Source organism: Rattus norvegicus, chromosome 17, assembly GCF_036323735.1.
Source record: "Rattus norvegicus strain BN/NHsdMcwi chromosome 17, GRCr8, whole genome shotgun sequence".
NCBI lineage: Eukaryota > Metazoa > Chordata > Mammalia > Rodentia > Muridae > Rattus > Rattus norvegicus.
The window spans coordinates 79,505,381-79,533,336 of record NC_086035.1 but is presented as its reverse complement, the minus strand read 5'-3'; the positions used below and the strand labels follow the sequence as shown (position 1 = coordinate 79,533,336).

The following is a 27,956-nucleotide window of genomic DNA, read 5'->3' as shown; positions in this document are numbered from 1 at the left end:
CGGAGGTCACCCACATGTCCAGTCTTGTTAGCCAGGTTGCGCTGGGATTCCCATCTCTACCTCCTAGGATCTTAAACCCTCCTGACTTGTACGGTTCTGGGGATTGAACATCAGGCCCATGTTTTGACCTGTGAGTCACTGCCTCAGCACACACACTTTTTGTTGTTGTTTGCTATCCTCTGAGGTCATCACCAGTCACTGTCCCTGCATACAGTCAGATATAGACATTCAGCTGCCTTCAGGCTTCCGTACGGGTCGAGCTTCCATTCCAAACATCCTGAAAACTGTGAGGACCCCAGAGTACCCTAGACAATGCCCGCCGTAATGCACATTTACCGTGACAGCAAAATTATCAAGTTCCATGAACTGCCCCAAATATAATAATATTATTATATTAATAGTTTAGTTTCAAAGACTAGTCTTTCTACTGGGATTTTCCCCAATGGCTGATTTTTTTTCTCCTGCATTGTGTTTGACCTCAGTCAGTGATTCCCGTGTACAACAGTGATCTTTATTGTTTCTGTCATATTTATTAATGCTCTTAGTGAGGATTTCATGGCTGTGAACAGACACCGGGACCAAGGCAACTCTTATAAAGGACAACATTTCACCGGCACTGGCTTATAGTTTCAGAGGTTCAGTCCATCATCATCATGGCGGGAAGCATGACAGTGTGTTGGCAGACATGGTGCTAGCGGAGCTGAGAGTTCTTGATCTGCAGGCAGCAGAAGGGACTGTCACACTAGACGAAGCTTACACTTACGTATGAGACCTCAAAACCCGCCTCCCCGGTGACACACCTCCTCCAACAAGGCCACATCTCCTAATAGTGTCACTCCCTATGGGCCAAACATTCAAACACATAAATCTAAGGGGCCAAACCTATTCAAAGCACCACAATCGTTATTTTTTAAATTAATATGCAGCATATTGAGGTGCATACACACTCATAATACACACACTCATACACACATACACATATATACACGCTAACACACACGCACATACATACATACACACACATACATAAACACACAATACACACACTCATACACACACTTACACATACACACACTCACACTCACGTACATCCACACAAACATGTGCACACATATATATACATATACATACTCACATGTACACACACTCACTCATACACACACTAATACACACATGTACACACACTCACATACACACACATATACATACTCACACATACACACATATGCACATACACAGACATATACACACATATTTACACACACACATGTACACACACGTTAATACACACACTCCCATATACACAAATATACACGTACACACACATTAATACACACACTCCCATATACACAAATATACACATACACACATGCATACACACATATTTACACACATACACATACTCACATGTATAAACACACTAACACACACACACACACACACACACAAAGTAAAATCTGGGGTCCATCTATGAAAGGAAACACAGTACTTGGTTTCTGGGCCTGAATTACTTGTATAATGATTTTCAGTTCCATTGCTGTGTTTGTTGTTTATTTGTATTTGTTTGTTCCCTGGTTAAAGTGTTCCCATTGTCCTTCTACTCACAGGCAAAAGTACCCTAATCCAGACTCCACACTGTTGCCAGACCAATCTTCAGGATGGGCAACCTTTAGTCCCTCTAGGGGCTCACACCACTTCGCAAATGAAGTAAAAGTTTGCAGCATGGCATTCAGATACTACACAATGTACACGAGGGTTAATTCATATGTCTTCTCCTCAAGACTCACGGCTGCTAAGGTTGTTGGTAAAGCTGTCTCTGGGTGTGCTCTGAGGGTGTTTCTCATTCAGTTAAGCTATCACAATAAGGCTCTCTCTGAATGCCGACATCTAATCTATAAATATATTAACTGACCTGCTTCTCTGGACAACACAAGTTCAGTATGGGTCAGCCTATTTCACTCATGCCTCCTCTATGACCAGCGCCCATTGCTTAGCGTTTGCAACTGCACACCATGCATCCTTAGCTTTTTCTCACCTTTTAGCTTTTTCTCACAGTACCCTTTTAGCGTTCAGTGTACCTTGTACCTCCTGCTTCTGTCTGCTCACAGTGGGTCCAGTTTCCATGGTTTAACCTCAGTTTACTCCTGCCACAAAGAGCCATTAAGATTTTCTCATCTCCCAGGAAGCTAGCCACACCCTTCTCTGACCTTCCACAGCTTGTGACATGAGTGGATGCATGTTTATGGTGACCTTACACATGCTTTGTAGTTCCAATTGTCTGTGTCTCTGTCTTGGTCTCAGAGACACTTTCCAACCTAATTTCCTGAGAACTGACACTCTGTGTGGGGTAGACACAACAAGCCAGCAGGGACGAGAGAGGGTGAGCCACATGCTGGAGATCAGACAGCCTGCAGCTGGTATTATTAGTCCCAGGCTGACGATTGGCAGGCCTGGAGCTCACATCAGGATCCAGTCTTGCTTACTCTTGCTTCTCTGAGGCTACTGTAGTTGTGATTTAGAGCAACACCCAAAGGCCTGTGTGGTCAAGCCTTGGCCCCAGCTTGTTATGTGGTAGAACCTTTGCGAGGTGGGGCCTAGTGGGAGGTCTTCTAGCTATTGGAGACATAGCCCTAAAAGAGGTAGTGGGATCATAGCTCCTTGATTCTCTGTCATGAGGTCAATAGAACTACAGGCTTCTCCCATGAGGCACTGCCTAGTGCAACGCACCCTCTCCACCCCCAACCAAGAAATGAGGAAAATCATGGACTAAAATATCCAAAATTGTGGGCCACATAAAAACTTTCCTCTTTCTAAGTGGATGGTCTTAGGCGTTTGTTACGGTGAGAGAACACCGAGTACCACGTGGGCCCTAACACACGCAAGGCGAAAACAGACACGGCAGCATTTTCCTCAAGGGCTGCTACGTGGCTCAGTGTAGCACATCTGACATAAAGCGAGATGTCACAACACACATGCACATGTGAACCTAAGCACTCAGACGATTTTCCTTGAGTGTTTATAGGTGAGTGATTAAAAAATCTTGAGGACACAGGGATGCTAAAAACCCTTTCATGTTTACCTTGGCTCTGCTCACAGATTTTAGTATCATTTATTTTCCTTTGACTTAGTTAAGAATTCTCTCTCTCTCTCTCTCTTCTTTTTTTCTTTCTTTCTCTTCTTCCTCTAACCAGGCCTCACTATGTAGCCTAGGCTGGCCTTGAACTCATTAGACTCGTACCTCAGTCTAATGAGTGCTGGGATCGTAGTCACAGGCTTCCATGCCTTGAAAAATAACCCTTTTAACTGGACCTGTGACCACCGGATTAAATAAACAACAACAACAAAATACCCAGGTGCAAGTTCACACATATAATCCTAGTACTTGAGAAGCTGAGGTAAGAAGATTATGAATCCAAGGCCACCTGGACTGCATATAGCACGATTCTCATAAAACAGAACAAACGAAAATATATCTACCTTGAAAAAGACCCAGGGATCTCCTCTCAGTAGACAACTGCACTCTAACAAATCAACCGTGATGTAAATTATTTTTCACGAGCAATTTGATTTTGTGGGGTTAAAATTCTTGTGAACATAATTATCTTTGATACCGATGTTAGTGTTTGAAAGGCAAATGTTGCTGTATTAGGCTGGGCCAGTGTTTGGTAAGAAGTCTATCCGTAATGATGGTGCACTATAGGAACATCGAGGCTGAAGCAACAACAATGCAGGAGACACGTGCGAGTGCACAGATACACATAGATACAGGCAGGCAGACAGACACAGACAGACAGACAGACAGACAGACAGACAGACAGACAGACACACCACATGCACACATGCACACGCACACCACAGCAGTATTTACAATAGTCAAAGTGTGAAAGTAGTGTGGTTGTGTCCACTGCAGGAGGAATGGATCTATCATGAACTGTTAAGTGCTAGGATTCTAGAAACAGATTCTGCATGGATGAATCAGGAGGACACAGTGCTAAGTGAAACAAACCAGAACGAGAAGCAGTGTTTTCACAATCCCTCGTGTGAAACCTATGAAAAAAAACTCAAACTCAAGAGATCAAGAACAAAACAGCAGCCACTGGAATGGGAGGGTGGGGCACTGGTCAGCAGAGACAAAGTGGCCCTGCAGGACGCACAAGGACAGAGCTGGAACATACAGTATGATTAGTGTAGTTGTGGTACACTAACTGTGGTAGGGATTCTTAGGAAACAAGTCTATGTTCTAATGATCTTATCATTAAAAAGCCAAACCGAACAGTAACCCGTGAGAGGGCGGACGTGCTGAGGATGGACGCTGACTTCCTACACTGTCGTAACCGTTTACTATTTGTACGTTGTAGCCTCCAACTGCATGGCTAACTATAGAATAACATTTGTTTATTTACATTTTATGATTTGAGCGAAAATTGTGTGTGTGTGTGTGTGTGTGTGTGTGTGTGTGTGTGTGTGTACATTTGGGGAGTGGTGTTCACAAACAGGCATGTGGGGGCCAAAGGTCAATCTTGGCTGTTGTTACTCAGGCATAAGCAACAGTCTGGGGCTTTTCACCTTCCTTCCTTCCTTCCTTCCTTCCTTCCTTCCTTCCTTCCTTCCTCCCTTCCTTCCTTCCTCTCTTTCTCTTTTTCTTCCTTCCTTCTTCTCTTCCTTTCTTTTCTTTTTCTGTTTTTTAATTACGTAAATTTTCTGATTGACCTGGAACTCACCAAGTAGCTTACACTGACTGACTAGTAAGCCCCAGGGCTCCTCCTGTTTGAGCCTCCCCAACACTGGGACTATAAAGGTGCACCTCACCCAGTTTTTTTTCTTCAAACTCAGTCCTTACAAAGCAAGCCCATGGAGCTATCTCTCAGTGCTTAAATTTACTGAGACAATTTTAAGATTCGTTTAAATATTCACAACAAAATTTGCACAAGTCAGAGGCCAACTGGTAATTAGAATTCCACTTGCTAAAAGGTTTGGGTCACCCAGCCACTACTGGGGCTTCCTTGGGGGCTTCCTCTTTAAAAGGGCAGAGGGCTGTGGTGACAATTGACTGCCTCACTATGGTGTTTGTATGGCCCTCTAGAGCCCCGAGTGATCTCTTGCATTGAATGACCCCGTGGGGTCATTTCCAGCTCTAAAATCTATAACTCTGTGAACTACTCCTATCGGTTATTGTCCATAAAAGTCGCTGGCCACGTATTCTATTCTCCCTTGTCATATAATGTATCTGAGAAGTTAATTGATTAGTCGAGACTCATGCAGCGAGATGACATTCATTCTGAAAGCATCCTTGGGCCGCCCCGATGTTTAGTCATATAGTTTTGGGGTAGCGGGTGCAAACCTCCGGGGTGGAAAGGTCACCGACTGAAGGCTGAGGTGCTGACACCTCATTAGCATGGCGAGGCAGCCTAACTGAGCTGTGACCTAACCAAGGCTATGTGGCCCTCTGCGGGTAGAGGGTGTGCAAGTTTCCAAGTCCCCAGACAAGGCCAGAGAAGGAAAAGCCCTGCTGGTAAAGGGAGTCTGCCATTTTGCTCTGATCTCAGGGTGTTCTGGTAATGTCAGACTGTGACGTTAGTTAGCAAGGTGCTCTCCCGCTACTTGGCTCTGGTGAGCTGCAGATGAGGAGGTGCCCCTCAGTATCCCATAGTGCCTTGCTCCTAACTCTGCACTGGGTCTTCTCGTGCCGTGATTGCTTTCCTTCTGAAGGAGCTTTGGGAAGGCAGGGCCGTGTACCAGGTCCCCATGGTCTCTCTCATACTTGCCCAGTGGCATGTGTAAGGTTGGTGCCATATCACTGCTTGTTGTGTGCGATGAGAGAAAGGTTGACATTCGACTATAGTAAAATCCTTTCTGGATTAAAGTTCAGAATTCGTTTAAGGGCTCTGATGAGTTTGAACATCTGGAGCATGTTAGTGGCAAGCATCAAACCAGCAGGAAGGTGTGGGTGGAGAGACTGATTAGACCAGGGGGAAGATGCCTTCAGCAAGGAAACTCCATCGGATTCGTTGTAAAAGAACCCTGGACACTCCTCAGCCAACACTCAAATTCACTGCAAGTAACCGTTCCCTTTCTGGAAGCTCTGACAAAAGAGAAACTGAGACAAAAGGCTTGTGTTCTGTTAGGAAGATCAGAGGCAATGCCAGAATGGGCTGAACTATCAAAATCTCCTTCTGGGGCTATTGGGGTGTATGTGTGTGTGCATTGCATGTAAGCATGTGTGTGTGTGTGTGTGTGTGTGTGTGTGTGTGTGTGTGTGTGTGTAAGAGAGATAGAGAGGGAGACAGACAGATAGACAGAGACAGAGACATATGGTCTAGAAATGGCTCTGTCAGGTTCTACCCAGGAATAAGAGTTGGGCATAGCAACACTTGCAGATGGAAAGAGAGTAAACTGGAAGACAGGTATATCCTCTTGGGTAGACCTTTCATTAGTGTTTCAGCTCTCCTCACATAACACCACCACTGGCTCCTCCATGAGTTTCTCTAGACTTTCTATGCCCTTGGCATTGGCTGGATGCTGAGGCTAGGCCCCATACAATACATGTTTGCTGAGTGAATTCTTGTGTGTGGAGTGACAGAAATTCTATTCATTGTGCTGATTTCAGTTTTGCCTGCGTTGTCCTGACGCCATCAGATAGATACTGACCTTCATGCTCTTCCCAAACTAGAGGTCTCGGTATGTGTCTCATGCTTCTTCCATGGATGTGGTCTGGGGAGATCCCACAAGGTTTCACAGCCACAGTTACCTTCCTCTCTGTTACTGAGAAATGAAGCCTAAGAAAGAACAGGTTCGGCCAGGCTCACTCAGTCGTGTTGGAGGGGAAATGTGGGTCTTCTGACTCTCATTCTCCACTGTGTGACACTGTCCTTCTGTGGTGAGGTCTCAGCACTTAGGAGGCTAAGGCAGGAAGGAACTGTGAGTTTCAGGCCAGCCTGGGCTATGCAAAGACTCCACCTCCAAAACTCACTAAACTATGATACAATAAACAAAATGTTGATAAAGGTTAGTGGGACATACATGATTCATTTTATTGATGATAGTCTCAAAGATGAGTGCTATGTGCCAATTCAGGAAAACCCTTGAAATCCCATGAAGCTTTGCCAGGTGTTATGAGCACAAAACTTCTTTAATTTCCTGCAAATTCCCAAGTTATACAACATGACCATTATACAACTAAGAAAACTATCATGGGCTGGAGAGATGGCTCAGCGGTTAAGAGCACCGACTGTTCTTCCAGAGGTCCTGAGTTCAATTCCCAGCAACCACATGGTGGCTCACAACCAACTGTAATGGAATCTGATGCCCTTTTCTGGTGTCTGAAGACAGCTACAGTGTACTCACATATATAAATAATAATTCCTTTAAAAAAGAGAGCGATCACATTAAATTATATTAATAACATTAAAAATGATATCGTCGATGCAAAAGGATGTCTCTGCAGTTAAGAGCATCTGTTGCTCCTTCAGAGGACTTGGGTCAGATTCCCAGCACCATGTAAGGCCTCAGGATCCTCCACAATTCTGGTCCCAGGGGACCTGTTGCCCTCTTCTCGTCTCTACAGGCCCCAGGCATGCACATGGTGCACAGCTATACATGCAGGTCAAAACACTCACACAGAAAAGAAAACAAGTCTTTAAAATTTTTAAATTAAAATACAAGATAGCATCGCCTTATAAGTTGACTTAAGAGATACTCCTTGCAAGGCCCTTGTGTGTCGGGGTATCCAGCATCGCGGATACTTTAGTCGGCATTGGAGAATCTTACTTTAGGATGTCTTCCCCCAGATGAATTCAGATCATACTGAACTCATTCATGTAGACAATTTACATATGGTTCTTCCTACCAACTGAACCTTGGGACATGTACTTGGGGGCCAGACCTGCATCTGAACTTCACCACAGGTTCATAAGAGCTGGGACAGTTCAGGTTTAAAGAAAAAAAAATCACCACAAAGTTCCTATTTCCTCTGGAAGAGTCTTTAGGAAACCAAATGCTGTTGTTTTGGGTGTCACTGCTCATGGCCGTGACGCCTGCTGACAGATACAACTCCAGCTTCTGCAAATGACAGGGCTTACAGTGAGCTCTGAATGGGTGACTGGGCGGGGTGTGGAATGCAGTAGTCTTTGATCATCTCTCAGATTCTTAGGAGAGCCTGGAGGGAATGCTCACCCTGGAGAAGTTTGAGGCAGCTGGCAATACCTCTTTGCCTTACTTTCTGAAGCCTCTGTGCTGACTTCGAGGGAACGCAGGGATCAATAGCGATCTCTGTCAGTCGCCTCGCTGTTGTGCCAAATGCCTGAGAGAAGCGGTTTAAAGGCCAGAGGGTTTGCTTTGGCTCCTGGTGTGCTCTGTTGCTGTTGGGCTGTGGTAAGACCAGACACCCTGGCAGGTGTGTAATAGAAGAGCTCACCTCATGGTGGCCAGAAAGAGGAGGGTAGGCAGGACACACCCTCAGTGCCGCATGCCCTCTGGTCTGTTTACGTTTCCACACTTTCTGATAATGCCACCAAATCACGAACTCATTGGTGGATCGATGCACTGATGAGATCGCACCCACATGTTTCTATTAGCTCTTAATGATGAGGTCAACCGGCCCGGGACTAAATCTCCACATGGGCAGCGCTAATTGAACCCAGTTGGTTATAAAAAGAACGTGAAGTTGGGAAGATGATGTGGGAGGTAATGTGGTAGGGGCTCTAGGAGGAGCTGGAAGATGGGTAGGAGGTAGATATAATCTAAGTACATTGTTTACACACATAAAATTCTCAAAAAATAAATAACATGTATATATATGTGTATATGTATATGATGCATATATATGATGCATATGTATATGATGTATATGTATATGATGTATATATATGATGTATATGTATGATGTGGATGTAGATATAGATGTATGGTGTAGGTATATGATGAAGATGTAGATGTATGATGTATGATGTGTATGTGTAGGGTTGGTGTCATGACGCTGCTTTGAGGCCAGGTCTCTTGTTCACTGCAGCATTCACCTGTCTAGCTGACTGGCACCAGGGATTCATTTGTATTTACTAGGGTTACACACACACACACACACACACACACACACACACACACACACACACACATCCTCACTTTGCTTTTACATGGGCTCTGGGGATTCAAACTCAGGCCCTCACCCCTGCACAGCAGACACTTTACTCTTGGAGCTGTCTCCCCTGCCCTGGCTACTTTTTATTAGCTCTGAGTGGATCACGTGACTATTCTACCAGTGACAGCCGAGTTCAATAGATTGGTGAACCTTGGCTTGAGTCACAGGGGAGCCACAGGATCCGCAGTCTCTTCAGAGCTGTACTGGATCCCTTAAGGAGGGAATTGGGACACACAGTGACCACCAGGCAGCAAAAACAGTCGACGTTCCTCCCATTGGGGTGTTGTCATTTCACGGTAGCATTCCTGGGAAAATCAGTGACTGGCACACTCAAGAGACAAGATGCATGAGTATAGAGCCTTCTTCCTCTGAATAGAACATCATCTACACTACCGAAGAGGGATGCTTGTTTAATTTATGCTGAGCTGCAAGACAAGAGGGCTGCAGTCCTCTCTCCCTCTCCTGATTCTCGTGGGCTTAGCAATTTTCTTTAAAGAGAAGCTGGGGTGGGGCATTTATGATGATATAGTAAGCGTGTTTGGTGGGAAGCAAAAAGGCTATGTTGGTTCATGTTCCTGAAAGTCAGAGCAATAAAAAGCAAGCAGCCTAGCCAGGCAGAGGGGGCACCATGCCTGTAATCCCAGCACTCAGGAGACAGAGGCAAGTGGATCTCTGAGTTCAATGCCAGCTTGGGGGTGTGGGGTGAGGGAGGAGGGAGAGAGAGAGAGAGAGAGAGAGAGAGAGAGAGAGAGAGAGAGAGAGAGAGCAGTCTCACTGGCACTAATTGAAAAAGGATTGTCTCATCGATGAAATGACTTTGCTTGGATAATTTTAGCATCTTGGAAGAGGTTTTTTCCCCGTGGCTGTAATCATAACTCCTCTTGTTTTTATTATGTGCAATTCTGTCGGGCCTTGGGAAACCAGAATTCATATGCTGTGTGGAGCTGCTGTGCATTGGTGGGGTTGTATTGTATAATTTGCACGCCATTTGCTGAATTGTCAGTTCAAACCCTTTACGGGGAGATAAAGGCAAGTCATTCTGTTCAGATTTCTTACAACACATACATTTGAAGTAGCTGGGTGGGGATCTTGTAAACTGAAGTTACCCATTCAGTGCTCTTCTGTGAGGTTTTAAAGTTGGGCCAACGGAAGAATCTGGTCTCCAGTGAGGACCCTTTGGAGATGGTGTGGGCCCAGGACTGTTGCCATAAAAAAGTAATCGATTCTTGGGGCCAGGAAGATGCCTCAGCAGGGAAAGCATGAGGACCTGAGTTCAGATCCCCAGCAGTCACATAAAAAGAGTTGAGTCCAACAGTGCATGCCTTATACCTCAACACTGGAAAGGCAGAGACAGGAGGATGTCTGGGATGTTGTTGGCTAGTCTTGCTGACGTGGTAATCTCCAGGTTCAGTAAGGAATCCTGCCTCAAAAGTTAAGTAGAGAGTGATACAGGAAGACATCGATGTCATCCTCTGGCCTCCTCATGCACTCACACCCATGAGGCATCATCCACAAAAAAACACACGCATGCCACCCCACATGTGCGTGCAATGTTTTAAACATCAGGTGTCGTGATGCCCTGCAGTGAGATACTGTCTTACCTCAGAGTGGCTGTCCATATTTTTATAATGTGGCGGAAAAGAAACTCACATGCTTGGGGTGGGAGCACAAGCTAGTTCAACTGTTACAGAGAAGAGCATGTGTGGGCCTCAAAGAGAGAAATCAAAATCAGAACTATCATGAATCACTCAACTGCTGCTTACATAGCCCAAAGAGAGGGAATTAGCATATTAAAAACGTGCCTGTGCAGAACTATCATGATTTATTATTCAACTGGTGGTTACATAGCCCAAAGGACAAACAAATCAGTATATTACAGACATACCTGCACAGCTGTGCTCATATGACGCTATCCTCTGTGGCTATGGAAATAGCATCAGAGCCTGTCAGTGGGTGAATGGTAAAGAAAATATGATATTCATAAATAAGAAATGCCGTTCATCCGTAGATATAATATCCTGCCATCTGCTATAAGATAACTAGATAGGAAGTGGATACACTATGCCACATCTTCCTTCTCGTATCTGGACGACACCCAGAGATTAGAACCCTCAAAGTTCCTACTCAACATCTGTCCTTCATCTAAAGACTCAAGCCCTGGAGCTGGGGAGATGGCGCTGTTGTTACCGCGCTTGCTGGCTATAAGCACGAACTAAGTTTGAGCCACAGAAACTACAGAAAACAGCCGGTGTAGAGAATGCGCTTGTCGAGTTCTGGGGAGGTGGAGACTTACAGATCCCTGGGGTTTGTTGACCAGCAGCCTAGCCCCGTCAGCAAGCTCCGGGTCCAGAAGATATGCTTCATCAAAAAGCAAGGTTTATCTCCAGAAGAACAGTATCCAAGGTTGGCCTTCGGCCTCCTCGAACACCCGCCCACACAAGTACATGCACATCAGCGGCACCCAGACACGTAAACACAAACATAGGTGCATAGAGATACACAGACACACAGGAACACACACAGTCCAAACCTCGGCTCTCACCTCTTCCCCACTTTTTTTTTTTTTTTTTTGAGATAGGATCTTTCTGTGTAGTCCTGGTTGGGTTGTCCTAGAGTTTCCTATGTAGGCCAGATTGGCCTTGAACTCCCAAAGATCCTGCCTGCCGGGATTAAAGGCGTACGCCACCATGCTGGGCCCAGACCTCCATTACTTAGGACTTGGTTTATGTTTCTGCTTTTAGTCGCATATGAATTCAGATTTACAAAAACATGCCGCTGTAAGTTAACGCTTACCTTCACATTCTCTCTGCTTTTCTTTCTGGGGCTGTAATCTAGGAAGAAGAATCCCATCAAGAGCCCCAGGGTCCTGAGCTGGAGCAGAAGACGCTATCAGGTAGAGTACAGCTGCTTGCTGGATGCTGTTCCTTACGGCTGGGCTCAGCTCTGTCAAAAGATTTGCAGATGACAGAGGCAAGTGTCCCTGTTCCAGGTGACTGCAAAGAAGGCTAGAAGTGTTGCTGGAGATGAGGCCCAGGCAGAACATCTGGGAAATCCCACTGTGCTACAAAAATAACCCGTTCCCTTCCTCGTTCTCTTTCTTGATAACAATTATGGATGGGGCGACACTTGGAAGGGAGACAGTGGTGATGATGGTGGTAGTGTGGGTGGTGATGAAGAAGGATTTCAGAGACAGAAATAAAGGAGTCTGTGAGATCCAGAGGGAAAGAAGGGCGCCGGGAAAGCAAGGCCCTCTAAAGCAACATGATTGATGCTTGTATGAGCTTGTATGATGCAGCATGCACAGGGGCTGCACAGGTCCGCACCAGGTCCTCTGTGTATATGTTACAGCCTAGTGTTTCCTATGGGATCCCTGAGTGTGAGAACGAGTGGATCTCTGACTCTTGGGATCTTTTCCTTTTCTTTATTTGTCTTGTCCAACTTCGATTTGACAGTTTTTGTTTTATCTTACTATATTTTATTTTGTTATATTTTGTTGTTATCCCTTAGAAGCCTGTTTTCTTTTTTTCCTATCGAGAGACAGAAAGGGAGTGGATGTGGATGGGAGGGGTATGAGGCGGAGTGGGAGGAGGGAAGAGAAAACATAATCAGGATAAATCCTGTGTGTGGGGGATCTATTTTCAATAAAAAGAAAAGACGGGGAGTGTGGTCATTTACTGAAATCCTTGTAGTTATCTTAGGAGATATCATGTGGATCAGTTGGCTGTTTTTCTTCTAAATGTTTGTGTGGACTCAAGTATGTAGTTTTGCTGAAGTTATTTACTTCATGATGGGCAGGGCTTGTGTGGAAAGAAACAAACAGTGAGAAAGTTTATAACTTCAGGCTGCAGCCAGTGATGATCGCGAGAGGCGATGGTTGGGAAAATAAACGTTAGTGGGGGAAGACTTAAGCAGGGTAAAAGCTAACTCTCACGACTCCCCGCCTTTGTTTCCTAACAACCACTGTGTTTTCTCTGAGTCAGTAAAAGATGGCTCCAGATACGATGGTTGCTAGAAGAGGCTTATCAGTTAGTAGAAATCAGGCAGTAAAGGTTACAAAACTCAACTCGATAAAGGAAAGACGACGCAAAATGAGGGGGAAAAAAGTAGTCTCCTCCTCTGGCAGGAGAGGAGAGGGTTAGCTATCAGCCAGCCATGGCGTCTTCTACTCTATGCATTTGTTTATGTGTGTGGTCATGTCGTCAAGCATGTGGGGTGGTCAGGGGACAGCTTGAAGGACTTGGTTCTCCGTGTCCATCATTTAGGTCTCGGGGGATAGGATTCAGGCTTGGTAGCAAGTGCTTATCCCTGGCTACCTCAGTAACATACCATTTCTTTCTACAGCTATTAACTCCCTTGCTTACATTCCCATATCCCCGTCAAATACGAGCATTGATTTGGTTCAGCTTCTCTTCCTAGGACACTCTCCTCTTGTAGAGCCCTATGTTCCTGGCTCATTGGTTGTGTGTTAGTTCTAATGTTCTGTCCCCACAGAAAACTTCCCCGACCACTTCACATTCCTCAATCACTTTTTACCCCACTGCCTTTATTTTTGAGCACCTGGAACATATAGCATACATATAGCAGTCATTGGTAGGTCTCCCCCTAACCCCTGCTCTTTTTAGATAGGCTTTAATGTAACCCCGAACTTGCTAGGTAGTTGAGGGTAACTTCGATCCTCCTGCCTCTACCTCCGAGTGCTGAGGTCACAGCTGTGTACCACTGTACTCACTTTATGTGATGGTGGGGATTAAACCCAGGGCCATATGCATGGTGACAAGCACTCTCTAATCTACAATCCCAGCCCTTAGGAGTCTTAGTAGTGAGTACCTTGTATGCATTTGTGTAAGGTATTGTCTTTCCTCTGTGAGGAGATGAACGTGGTTTGGTGAGGGCCAGCTCTGTGCTTGGCTTTGATTTCTTGTTGAACAAAAATAATCAGACAGGGTGCTTGGTGCTTGTAGTCAGACAACAGAGCGCGTTTAAGAGACAGATATGTTCATAACACAAGAAAGAAATGCTATGTGATGTCGGTGTCATCAAAGTACAGCTGGGAGCTGGGAAGAGGAGGCAAGCAAGTCCACACTGGGGGACTGTGACCAGAAAGATGGTGACGACCTTGAAGTTGAGGACCCTTGATGATGCTTGGAGTTGGAAAGGAGGGGCAAAGGCAGAGTTGAAATTGCATCTCTTGTCCTGGAAAGTGGCTCTGAGTGTCACTTCTGTACTTGTGCCCTTGATTTTCAATTCCTTAGATACTGATCATTGCTGGGATGGCAAAAAATTTGCTCTGCTGACTGAGTGTCCACTGTAGCTTGTGGGCATTTGTTCATATATATGGGACAGCATCGCCATGCTCCAAAGGTGTTCTTTTGTGAGTGTACATGGGTAGTTGGAAGGGGTGTATAAGGATACACAGGCATGTACATGTAAGTGCCAAAGGTCACTTTCAAGAATCATTCTTCAGAATTTGCATCTTGTTTGTTTGTTTTTGAGACAGTATTTCACTGGCCTGGAACTTGCCAGATTGCCTAGGCTGACTGGTTGGTCAATAAGGACCTGCCTATGTGCCTCTCTAGAGCTGGCTTTCTTAATGGGTTGTAAGGATTGAACTGAGGTCCTCATGTCTGAATGGCAAGCATGTTACCCAGAGGGCCGTGTCTCTAGCCCTTGTACAAGGATTTTCTAAGATACCATTGACTCTACTGAATCCCACGATGCCTTAGGGAGAGAAAAGTGTTTCATTTCCACTTTGCTCTGGTTGTTAGGCCCTCTGAGAATGTCAGTAGGAATCCGGCACCGTAGTAAGGTTCTCCTTGGCAAGCACATTAGGAGTCAGAGCACAGCTGGGAAAAACAGTTCTGTGGAAAAGGAGAAACTATGCTCAGTTTGAAAATTAGAATCCCAAGACAGGTAAAGGGGTGCACACCGGTCATCCCGGCACTCAGAAGTAAGAAGGATCATGAATTTGAAGCCAGCCTAGGCTACATAGTGAGTAAGACAGTATCTGAGGGAAAAAGGAGAAGAAAAAAGGAAAGAAATCTAGAATCACATTTTCTTTGTTACTATTGTCAATTTATATTTGGGACATATGAGTAAGTGGCTTCTGTCTTATTATCTCAAAATTCCACCTAATAATTCTATTCTGTGAGTAGAAATTCCAAGTAAAAATAGTTTCTTACTATTTCTTTATAGATTTAAGTTTTTATGTATGCGTGCATCTGTGCGAGCTTTTCTGTACAAGTTGACAGGAGAAGGCAGACAGACAGAAGCCTGTAACTGGCTTTATATGCGGTCGTTAGTTGCCCAGCTTTGGTGCTGGCAACCAAGCCTGGATGCTCTGGGAAAGAAACAAGTATCCTGGACCCCGGAGCCATCCTGACAGTTGCAGAGTCTCTGTATTTCTTAAATTCTGTGGATCTACTCAGTCCGTGCTTACTCTAGAGTACTTCACTCAGGGTCTCTTGCCAAAGGGCTGTCTCTAGCTTAGAGCGTTGGATTTGGGATCTCCTATATTTGTGAATCATTCTTTGAAATCCTGATAGGTATAAAGTGGAAATGTTGTGTTGGTTAAATTATTTCAAAACTATGAAAGTGTAATATACTCACTCGGAAACATTTATTGGATGTCTATTATGTGTCAGATAATGTGTGAAGATTGTGCCATATTGAACAGCTACTGCATAGTCAGAGCACTCTGCCAACAAGAAATGACGCCATTAGACACGTTAAAAGGAATATAAGCTATTCAAACGATAACCCTTAAACAAGTAAAACGTAAGAAATCAGGGTGCTGAGAAAGCCTTGTCTTCATGGGTTTTGTAGTCAAATGTGGCTTATAGAGACAGCGCACCAAGAACAAGGGCAGAATGTGTCCAATGAGAAGCAAGAGCAGAGGGCCAGGGGGACAGTTCAGTCAGTTGAGAGTTTGCCCTACAAGCATGAGGACCTGAGTTCAATCCCCAGCCTTCATATTTAAAAAAACCACAATAAGCCAAAATAAACAAGCAAACAAAAAGACAAAAAAATCCAAGGCTAGTGTTGTGGAGTGTGCACATCCCCTCAGTGCTACAGAGGTAGAGAGAGCAGTTCTCAGGCTTTCTTGGCCAGCAGTCTCATCTATTTGTCAAGCTCCATATCAGCAAGACTCTGTTCCAAAAGCTAAGGTAGGGAACTGTAGAGATGGCTCAGTGGTTAAAGCATTTACCACAAAGCAAGATAAGCAAAGCTCCTAGAACCATGTGAAGGTTGAGTGGGCCTAACAACCCAGCCTTGGGAGGTAGAGGCAGGGGACTCTGCCAGAGCAGGTTGGTGAGGCAGGGTAGCCATACTGATGGAGTCTGTGCTTCATTGTGAGACCCTGCCTCAAAAGGTAAGGTAGAGGAACAATACAGGAAGTTCCCTGGTACTAATGACGACAGGTATGCATGCACATGCACACCACCCATACAAGCACATGAAATGAAGAAAAGTCAAAAGAACATCAAAATCCATCCAAGTGGATGGTATCTGAGGACTGACAATAGAGGTTGTCTTCTAATTGGCATGTGCTTGCACCTATCACACAGGAAAACACGCACATGCTTGCCCATGTGTGCACACACACAAGAGCACATGCACGCATACTCAAGAGTAGAGGACATTGGAGCTCTCAAGGGAAGACATGACCAGTTGGGGAATTCAGGAATTTTTCTTAGAGAACACGATATATGAAGCAGGCTATGAAGACGAGTATGAATTCATTTGTCAAGAGAGATACATTATTGGCCAGGGCGTTAATAAGGTGAAAACCAGTTACTCTAATTGATTTTGCTCACACTGATATCCTTTTTTTGGGCTGATGACCTAATCCTTAGGTGTCTGTCACTATGTCTGTCCTGAGATCTATAGTTTATATGTGTAAGGGCCACCTGGGAGGCAGTGGCGGTTCTGTGGGGTTGTGTTTAATATTAACCACTGTCATTGTTCTCTGTTTCTCACAATCCAGCGCTTATGCTCACTGGAAGGGTTTCTTAGTAAGTGACTTAACCGTAGTAGGCAGAACCTCAGTGCCTACCCAGAAGCAGGCAGCATTTCCCTGCGCCTCCGTGGATGTCTAGCTGAGCGCACAAGTGTTCTCCTTATATAGCCTCCATTTTTCGGAGATGCATTGCTCATTGTTATCCGCTGCTCCTCCCTTTCAGCAAGGGGAACACGGAGTGGGGCTTGCAGGTAGACAATTGATTTACTTTTCCCTCCATCCAGCTCTTCTTATACCCCCTCCTCCCAGCACGCCAAGGCACAACACGATCATCCACATCTTGAAAGCTGAGCGGGTGAGAGCAAACCAATGTGCTGTGGTCTTCTCACAAGACCCGTGTGTGTGTGTGTGTGTGTGTGTGTGTGTGTGTGTGTGTGTGTGTGTACGCTCTTTGGAGTAGAAAGGAGACCACGAGAGGAGAGACTCTTAAGGAAGGAAGGGAAAGAGAGGGTAATAGAGTCCAGGTCATATGAACCCAGAAGGAGAGGGTCCTCGCGAAGTAAGACACAAGCCAGAGAAGGACAGGGAGCATAGGAAAGGCAAAAGGCAGTGGAGGGCGGGACCAAATGAGAACAAAGCACAGTGACAGTGACAGAGGTGTATGGAGACGCCACAAAGTAGCACATGTCCTTACAGGCTAACTTAAACATTAATAAATGAAGACATCCCCTTGTGGAAGGAGGGAGGGAGGCATATGATGCCCTTCCCCAACATTTAGCAAGATCAGTAGACTCATTTAGGTTTCCTATCACTGCCCGTATGTCGGCCATGCTTCTGTGCCTACCCCACCCCCAGCCCTGCCATGCTTCTATGAGTAATTCCAATTAAACTCATTGGTTCACCAAGCTCCCCTTGAATGGAGTCTGTTGCTGGTGCCTTGTTTCCCAAGTACAGCCACATATGACCTCCACTGTTTGGCTCCTAGCTTTTTACACAGCAAAGGGCAGCGGGCTGTCGGGCGCACACGCCGCCATTACTACAGTGGGGATTTGAATCTCAAAACTAACCAGGGAATGAAAAACTATGGAGGCTGTTGGAAGTATTTTTAATATCAGCATATAGGCAAAGAAGTGAGTAAGGAGAGGGGTGAGTGGGGGAGACACTGTCAGAGGTAATTCTGTCCCATGGTCATTTCTCTCTCTCTCTCTCTCTCTCTCTCTCTCTCTCTCTCTCTCTCTCTCTCTCTCTGCACCCCAACACAGGAATACCAAAATACACAGGAAACACACCCAAGGCTCCACACCAAACGGCTTCCTAAGAGCAGCGAACTGGGTCTTAGTTAGGGTTTCATTACCATGAAGAGACACCATGACCACGGTGACTCTTATAAAAGAAAACATTTAGTCGGGGCTCTCCTTACAGTTCCAGAGGTTCAGTCCATTGTCATCATGGCAGCATCCAGGCAGGCATGGTGCTGGAGGAGCTGAGAGTTCTACATCTTCATCTGCAGGCTGCAGAAGGGGACCATGTGCCACAGTGGGTGTAGCCCGAGCATATGTGACCTCAAGCCTGCTCCCGCAGTAACACACTTCCTCCAACAAGGCCACACCTCTTAATACTGCCACTCCCTGTGGGCCAAGCCACCCACACACACACACAGACACAGACACAGACCCACACACACAGACACACAGATACACAGACGCACAGATACACAGACACACAGACACACAGACACACACAACTCTGTGGGAACCAAAGCCATTCAAAGCACTGCAGACAGCATCTATTTAAAAATCAAGCCAGAGCCAGCGGAGATGGCTCAGTGAGCAAAGTGTTTGCTGTGCAAGCTTGAGGACCTGAGTCCCCAGCACCCACACCAGCGGCTAGCACGTCAGCAGGTGTCAGTTGGAAGTAGATCCATACCAATCTGGCGGACTGGTTGACCATCCGGCCCAGCTGAAACAGCCAGTTCCCAGTTCTGTGCAAGACTCCAGCTCATAAAAATGAAGTGGACAAGTTGTCAGTGAAGACCTCCCGATGCCAACCTCTAGCCTGCACAGCCCCACAACGTGGATGAGCACACATAGTACACACAAACATGCCTGCACGTTAAAAGGGATGAGAAACCCTGAAGTCAGATCCCCCATGGGAAGGTGAGATTTGGAGGATGCAGCACTCTTAGATAGAGTGCTCACTGTGAGAACGAAGGGAAGGGTGTAAGATCAGACTTACAAAGGCACTGAGAAGAGAAAGACTGAGATTCTGGCCTGGCGAATAATCACGGCATGTCAGCGGGGGCTTTGCGAGTGAAAATCTCCCATACTTGCGATTTCCTTTGTTATGGTCAAGAGTGCGTTGTTTGGATAATAGAGAATAGGACAAATATTCTCAGTAACTGCTCTGTTTGAGGACCTCTTTGTCTATGATAATCAAGGTTCTCCAGAGAAACGGACCCACTAGGTTATAGATTGAGAGAAGTCTGATGAGGGACTGGATAACATAGCCTGCGATCCGTCACTGTGAGCTTCAGCCCCAGCACTGACACTGGTGTCAGATCCTAACTCTAGGTCAGGGGAAGACTTTTCGTGCTGCCTCAGCTCTTCTTCTCACCACGGTGTCAAAACACCTCATCTGAAAATCTCCATGGAAGAACTGTTGTGTTTGGCTGGGCTTCAGAGGGTCTAGTCCGTGACTGGTTGGCGTCACATACTTGAGAAGAACTTCATCCTCGTCCTGGTAGAATTATCTGGCAAAGGACCTTCTAAATGTCAGGGTGAAAAGAAGAGGGAGAACAGGAGGAGGAGGAGGAGGAGGAGGAGGAGGAGGAGGAGGAGGGAACATGAGGAGAAAGGAGATGAGGGAGAGGAGGAAGAGGAGGAGGAAGAAGCATTGGCTAAAATGTAACCTTTTCCACAGAAACTGCCTTACTTCCTCCAACAAGTCCCCATCTTCTAAAGTTTTCATAATGTCCCCAAATAGTGCCACCAGCTGGGGACCAAGTGTTTAAGACCCGTGCAAACCATATTCAAATCATAACACCCAACCCAAGTAACCAGGCTCCTCCCTCCATCTCTCGTTTTTTTTTTTTTTTTTTTATTAACTTGAGTATTTCTTATATACATTTCAAGTGTTATTCCCTTTCCCGGTTTCCGGGCAAACATCCCCCTCCCACCTCCCCTTCCTTATGGGTGTTCCCCTTCCAACCCTCCCCCCATTGCCGCCCTCCCCCCATAGTCTAGTTCACTGGGGGTTCAGTCTTAGCAGGACCCAGGGCTTCCCCTTCCACTGGTGCTCTTACTAGGATATTCATTGCTACCTATGGGGTCAGAGTCCAGGGTCAGTCCATGTATAGTCTTTAGGTAGTGGCTTAGTCCTTGGAAGCTCTGGTTGCTTGACATTGTTGTACTTTTGGGGTCTCGAGCCCCTTCAAGCTCTTCCAGTTCTTTCTCTGATTCCTTCAACGGGGAACCTATTCTCAGTTCAGTGGTTTGCTGCTGGCATTCGCCTCTGTATTTGCTGTATTCTGGCTGTGTCTCTCAGGAGCGATCTACATCCGGCTCCTGTTGGTCTGCACTTCTTTGCTTCATCCATCTTGTCTAATTGGGTGGCTGAATATGTATGGGCCACATGTGGGGCAGGCTCTGAATGGGTGTTCCTTCAGTCTCTGTTTTAATCTTTGCCTCTCCCTTCCCTGCCAAGGGTATTCTTTTTCCTCATTTAAAGAAGGAGTGAAGCATTCACATTTTGATCATCCGTCTTGAGTTTCGTTTGTTCTAGGGATCTAGGGTAATTCGAGCATTTGGGCTAATAGCCACTTATCAATGAGTGCATACCATGTATGTCTTTCTGTGATTGGGTTAGCTCACTTAGGATGATATTTTCCAGTTCCAACCATTTGCCTACGAATTTCATAAAGTCGTTGTTTTTGATAGCTGAGTAATATTCCATTGTGTAGATGTACCACATTTTCTGTATCCATTCCTCTGTTGAAGGGCATCTGGGTTCTTTCCAGTTTCTGGCTATTATAAATACGGCTGCGATGAACATAGTGGAGCACGTGTCTCTTTTATATGTTGAGGCATCTTTTGGGTATATGCCCAAGAGAGGTATAGCTGGATCCTCAGGCAGTTCAATGTCCAATTTTCTGAGGAACCTCCAGACTGATTTCCAGAATGGTTTTACCAGTCTGCAATCCCACCAACAATGGAGGAGTGTTCCTCTTTCTCCACATCCTCGCCAGCATCTGTTGTCCCCTGAGTTTTTGATCTTAGCCATTCTCACTGGTGTGAGGTGAAATCTCAGGGTTGTTTTGATTTGCATTTCCCTTATGACTAAAGATGTTGAACATTTCTTTAGGTGTTTCTCAGCCATTCGGCATTCCTCAGCTGTGAATTCTTTGTTTAGCTCTGAACCCCATTTTTTAATAGGGTTATTTGTTTCCCTGCGGTCTAACTTCTTGAGTTCTTTGTATATTTTGGATATAAGGCCTCTATCTGTTGTAGGATTGGTAAAGATCTTTTCCCAATCTGTTGGTTGCCGTTTTGTCCTAACCACGGTGTCCTTTGCCTTACAGCAGCTTTGCAGTTTTATGAGATCCCATTTGTCAATTCTTGATCTTAGAGCATAAGCCATTGGTGTTTTGTTCAGGAAACTTTTTCCAGTGCCCATGTGTTCGAGATGCTTCCCTAGTTTTTCTTCTATTAGTTTGAGTGTGTCTGGTTTGATGTGGAGGTCCTTGATCCACTTGGACTTAAGCTTTGTACAGGGTGATAAGCATGGATCGATCTGCATTCTTCTACATGTTGCCCTCCAGTTGAACCAGCACCATTTGCTGAAAATGCTATCTTTTTCCCATTGGATGGTTTTGGCTCCTTTGTCAAAAATCAAGTGACCATAGGTGTGTGGGTTCATTTCTGGGTCTTCAATTCTATTCCATTGGTCTATCTGTCTGTCTCTGTACCAATACCATGCAGTTTTTATCACTATTGCTCTGTAATACTGCTTGAGTTCAGGGATAGTGATTCCCCCTGAAGTCCTTTTATTGTTGAGGATAGCTTTAGCTATCCTGGGTTTTTTGTTATTCCAGATGAATTTGCAAATTGTTCTGTCTAACTCTTTGAAGAATTGGATTGGTATTTTGATGGGGATTGCATTGAATCTGTAGATTGCTTTTGGTGCTGCCTACAGGAAACACACCTCAGAGACAAAGACAGACACTACCTCAGAGTGAAAGGCTGGAAAACAACTTTCCAAGCAAATGGTCAGAAGAAGCAAGCTGGAGTAGCCATTCTAATATCAAATAAAATCAATTTCCAACTAAAAGTCATCAAAAAAGATAAGGAAGGACACTTCATATTCATCAAAGGAAAAATCCACCAAGATGAACTCTCAATCCTAAATATCTATGCCCCAAATACAAGGGCACCTACATACGTAAAAGAAACCTTACTAAAGCTCAAAACACACATTGCACCTCACACAATAATAGTGGGAGATTTCAACACCCCACTCTCATCAATGGACAGATCATGGAAACAGAAATTAAACAGTGATGTCGACAGACTAAGAGAAGTCATGAGCCAAATGGACTTAACGGATATTTATAGAACATTCTATCCTAAAGCAAAAGGATATACCTTCTTCTCAGCTCCTCATGGTACTTTCTCCAAAATTGACCATATAATTGGTCAAAAAACGGGCCTCAACAGGTACAGAAAGATAGAAATAATCCCATGCGTGCTATCGGACCACCACGGCCTAAAACTGGTCTTCAATAACAATAAGGGAAGAATGCCCACATATACGTGGAAATTGAACAATGCTCTACTCAATGATAACCTGGTCAAGGAAGAAATAAAGAAAGAAATTAAAAACTTTTTAGAATTTAATGAAAATGAAGGTACAACATACCCAAACTTATGGGACACAATGAAAGCTGTGCTAAGAGGAAAACTCATAGCGCTGAGTGCCTGCAGAAAGAAACAGGAAAGAGCATATGTCAGCAGCTTGACAGCACACCTAAAAGCTCTAGAACAAAAAGAAGCAAATACACCCAGGAGGAGTAGAAGGCAGGAAATAATCAAACTCAGAGCTGAAATCAACCAAGTAGAAACAAAAAGGACCATAGAAAGAATCAACAGAACCAAAAGTTGGTTCTTTGAGAAAATCAACAAGATAGATAAACCCTTAGCCAGACTAACGAGAGGACACAGAGAGTGCGTCCAAATTAACAAAATCAGAAATGAAAAGGGAGACATAACTACAGATTCAGAGGAAATTCAAAAAATCATCAGATCTTACTATAAAAACCTATATTCAACAAAACTTGAAAATCTGCAGGAAATGGACAATTTCCTAGACAGATACCAGGTATCGAAGTTAAATCAGGAACAGATAAACCAGTTAAACAACCCCATAACTCCTAAGGAAATAGAAGCAGTCATTAAAGGTCTCCCAACCAAAAGAGCCCAGGTCCAGATGGGTTCAGTGCAGAATTCTATCAGACCTGCATAGAAAACCTCATACCAATATTATCCAAACTATTCCACAAAATTGAAACAGATGGATCACTATCGAATTCCTTCTATGAAGCCACAATTACTCTGATACCTAAACCACACAAAGACCCAACAAAGAAAGAGAACTTCAGACCAATTTCCCTTATGAATATCGACGCAAAAATACTCAATAAAATTCTGGCAAACCGAATTCAAGAGCACATCAAAACAATCATCCACCATGATCAAGTAGGCTTCATCCCAGGCATGCAGGGATGGTTTAATATACGGAAAACCATCAACGTGATCCATTATATAAACAAACTGAAAGAACAGAACCACATGATCATTTCATTAGATGCTGAGAAAGCATTTGACAAAATTCAACACCCCTTCATGATAAAAGTCCTGGAAAGAATAGGAATTCAAGGCCCATACCTAAACATAGTAAAAGCCATATACAGCAAACCAGTTGCTAATATTAAACTAAATGGAGAGAAACTTGAAGCAATCCCACTAAAATCAGGGACTAGACAAGGCTGCCCACTCTCTCCCTACTTATTCAATATAGTTCTTGAAGTTCTAGCCAGAGCAATCAGACAACAAAAGGAGATCAAGGGGATACAGATCAGAAAAGAAGAGGTCAAAATATCACTATTTGCAGATGACATGATAGTATATTTAAGTGATCCCAAAAGTTCCACCAGAGAACTACTAAAGCTGATAAACAACTTCAGCAAAGTGGCTGGGTATAAAATTAACTCAAATAAATCCGTTGCCTTCCTCTATACAAAAGAGAAACAAGCCGAGAAAGAAATTAGGGAAACGACACCCTTCATAATAGACCCAAATAATATAAAGTACCTCGGTGTGACTTTAACCAAGCAAGTAAAAGATCTGTACAATAAGAACTTCAAGACACTGAGGAAAGAAATTGAAGAAGACCTCAGAAGATGGAAAGATCTCCCATGCTCATGGATTGGCAGGATTAATATAGTAAAAATGTCCATCTCTCGTTTTTATTCTGGCTCTCTAAGGCAGAGATGATTTTTCCCGCTTCACAGGCGGACTTCTTGACTGGGAGCCCCCCTCTCTAAAGCTCACCGTCTGGAAACACCCTGATGTAAACATCTAAAATTAGCCTGTGCACCTTGGGCTTGGTCAAGTTTATCCATAGAATTAACACAACACTTTCCCAGGGGTGTTTCCTCTCCGATTAGCCTGTCCACAGAATGTGTTCCTTTCTCTGAGTCCTCTCTGGCCGTTTTACATTCTGTTTTAGAAAGCACCTCTTTGGATGTATGCATGTATTTATTCGGTGCATGTGTGCGTGCCTGCATATATGCATGTGCCCTCCCTGTGTGTAGGAGCCTGCAGAGGTGAGAAGAAGGCGCTAGATCCTTTTGAACTGGGGTTACAGGTATTTGTGAATACCCATGTGGGCACTGGGAACTGATCTCAGGTCCATGAGCAGTAAGCGTTCTAAACCATTGAGTCATCTGTCACACCTCTAACCTAGCACTCGGGAGGCAGAGGGGGTTAGAGGTCTGTGAATTTGAAAGCCTGTATTGAACAAACACACACACACACACACACACACACACACACACACACACACACACGAGAGAGATGAGACACAGAGACAGAGAGACAGAGACAGAGAGAGACAGAGAGGGAGAGAGAGACAGAGAGGGAGAGAGAGAGAGAGAGAGAGAGAGAGAGAGAGAGAGAGATTTACTTACTGAATTAAACTTTTATCCAGTCTTTGACTATTTCAGGTCAGTGTTAAGAAGACTCTTAGGGTCAACCCTGTAACTTAGAGCTACATGAAGGTTTACTAGTTCACCCTCTTTTTGCCGAGGGTCCCTGGGGGGCTGATTGGGGTCCAGCAAGTTTTCAGAATTGTCTGGGTGACACAGTTTAGGCACGGTTTCATTTCCTGTGGTTTGTAGGTTACTTAAGTGCGAAGTAACAAACCCTGACCGGTTAAAATTCTCCAACTGAAAATGGTCACAGTGAGCACAAGGAGATAAACCCCTGAGTTTTTTTGTAACTCCTGTGAGGAAGTGAGAGCAGGGTTTGGCAGAGCAGAAACTGGTTTTTCCATACGTGAAGTCATCCCCGGGGGAGGGCCATCTGGGCAGCGGTTAGAGTCAGGCCTTCTGCCTTGGTTAAGCCAGCTAAACATGTTTGCTCACAAATAAAATGTCAGGTTCTCTTTTTCACTCCCCTTTCCTCTCTCTTGCTCCCACTTCTCTCTCTCTCTCTCTCTCTCTCTCTCTCTCTCTCTCTCTCTCTCCCTCCCTCCCTCCCTCCCTGTCTCTCTCTCTCTCTCTGTGTGCACATGCGTGTGCATACACTCACTGTATATATCTGTGTATCTGTGTGCATGTATATTTACATGTATATGTTTGGTATATGTGGAGCCTGGAGGATGGCCGTGAGTGGCTTCCTCAAAGACTCTCCTACTTATACAGTGAGGCAGGGCTTGACTGGTCAGGCTAGACAGGTTGCTCTACGGTTCCCTTGTCTCTGCTTCTCTAGTGCACAGAGAGGCCTTCTGTTTACATGTGAGCTTCGGGTCTGAACTCTTGTCTTCCACATGTGTGTAGCCAACACTTTACCTACTCAGTCTTTCCTCACGCCCGTGAAGCCACCTCCCCAGCCGAGCTTTTCTATTTCAGTGTAGCACAGTTTAAATAAGCTACCTTAACCACACATGCCCTTTGAGGGCACGAATAATTTGAGTATCACCCACCCAGAGTCTTCCGAGGTTCTGTGATCTGTGACTCCAGCTAATTGGGAGCCTGAGGAAATATAAACTCAAGTTCAAAAGCTACATACATAGGCTACAGGGTGAGTTCAAGGGCAGCCGGGCAACTTACTGAGACCAAGTTTTAAAAGAGGTAAAGGGGGAGCGGGGAGGTTATAGCTTAGTAGCAGTGGACCTGCTGCTTAACATGAGCTCTTGTGTGTGCAGGGCCCTGGTGTTAATCCCCCAGGACTAGGAGGGAGGATTGGGCGAATCTTTTACAAAAGGTTTTACTGGATTAGAGGTGACTTTCAGGGGAAATCTGGCCCCCACACTCCTTCTTCCCTTCATGAGACTCTTAGGTTGGCACGGAGTGTGACCTCAGGGCACACCAGCACTGTGTTCTCCCCGGGCTTTTCTAGGCTATCTTCAGGGGAACCGCAATCTCTCCTTCATTCCTAACAATCAGGGGGAGAAGGAGGGAGGGGAGGGAAGGGAATGGGGAGAAAGGGGAGGGGGAGGGGAAGGGGGAGGGAGTGAGGGAGAGAGAGACAGTTCTTTAATATGGTGAGCCAGGCTGTTGCTAGGTAACTGTTGGGCGGAGAGCTAACTCGCGCCGAACATCCGGAATGAAACCTGCGTAGGTCTTAGCAGGTGCTCAGTAGGTATTTGGCTGAGGGACGTTTGTCTAGGCTCTTAAACTATTAGTTTATCTCCTGTTTGTTGTTGTCCTTCCGCTTCCCACACAATGCCTGGAATGCGTAAGAACTCAATGAATTGTGAGTGAGGGCCTGAGTCATTCAGAGCTAAGCTCTGTGATGTAAAGGCCGGTTGCTCATTTGGGGATTTGGTAAACAAGAATTTACTCAGGGCGTTCCGCGGGATGTCAAAGCTGAGTCAGACTGGATCGAGCCTTCAGGAAGCCGAAAATGTTTCCTGTATCTCTAGTTTCCTTTCTTCCCGTGCTTTTAAACCGACGACAGTTTCTGATAGTCTCTGTGAGGCCTTTTACTAGGAAAAACAAACAACAAACAAAATGGTCGTGGTTCGTGGATGACGAACAAAGACTGGTTTCCTGAGCGCCGTTATATATGTCTTAACAAGGACTTGGGGGTGTAACTCAGTGGTGCCTAGGCTCTGGGTTCTGCATTGAACCATCTCAACAAGTGAGTGGAGGGGAAAAAAGCTATTAATCATCTAACCTTCTAACCTACATATCAAACCATTCACCTTTGTTCTTTGTTTCACATACTAGAGATTGGATTTCACTGCCCCATACTCTCTTCCTGAAAAGGTAGGAAGAGGAATCAGTCTTAAGGAAGTGAAATGTGGCAAGAGGCCATGAACTCTGACCTAGTTCATAAGTTCTTGAATTTACTATTGATCCTGTATTGTCAAATATTGATAGGAAATCAAAGAGAATTGGTTTCGTTGTTTATTATTATTGTTGTTGTTGTTGTTTATTGCTTGGTGTCTTCTACACGGGCTGCAATCACCTTAGACAAAGAGGAACTATTTCTCAGGTTACCAGAGAACAGAGTAACGTGCTCTAAGGGAGAAGGCAGCAATGTTCCCTTCAGGGTCTGGGATGGAAAGAGATCTCTTTGCTTGCTT

At 45.0% G+C, this 27,956-nt stretch overlaps 1 protein-coding gene and 1 long non-coding RNA gene across 6 annotated transcripts in view; one reads left to right on the top strand and one right to left on the bottom strand.

Annotated features, from left to right (window-relative positions):
* Fam107b (family with sequence similarity 107, member B) overlaps positions 1–27,956 on the top strand; it is a 206,371-nt gene that overhangs the window by 60,829 nt on the left and 117,586 nt on the right. For both annotated transcript variants that reach the window (XM_017600646.3, XM_017600647.3), the window contains exon 2: positions 11,969–12,026. In XM_017600646.3, coding sequence (XP_017456135.1) covers positions 11,969–12,026 — 58 coding nt within the window. The remainder of the gene's footprint in view (positions 1–11,968; positions 12,027–27,956) is intronic.
* LOC120097880 (uncharacterized) lies at positions 23–19,027 on the bottom strand. Of its 4 annotated transcripts, none has more exons than XR_005495740.2 (5): positions 18,511–19,027; positions 11,927–12,076; positions 11,019–11,076; positions 6,649–6,900; positions 23–715 (listed from the first exon to the last, which is right to left on the bottom strand). It is a non-coding gene; the product is annotated as an uncharacterized LOC120097880 (long non-coding RNA). The 4 variants fall into 4 exon arrangements; XR_005495739.2 differs by having other exon boundaries at positions 11,927–14,991; positions 18,511–19,026; XR_005495738.2 differs by lacking the exon at positions 6,649–6,900 and having other exon boundaries at positions 11,927–14,991; positions 18,511–19,025.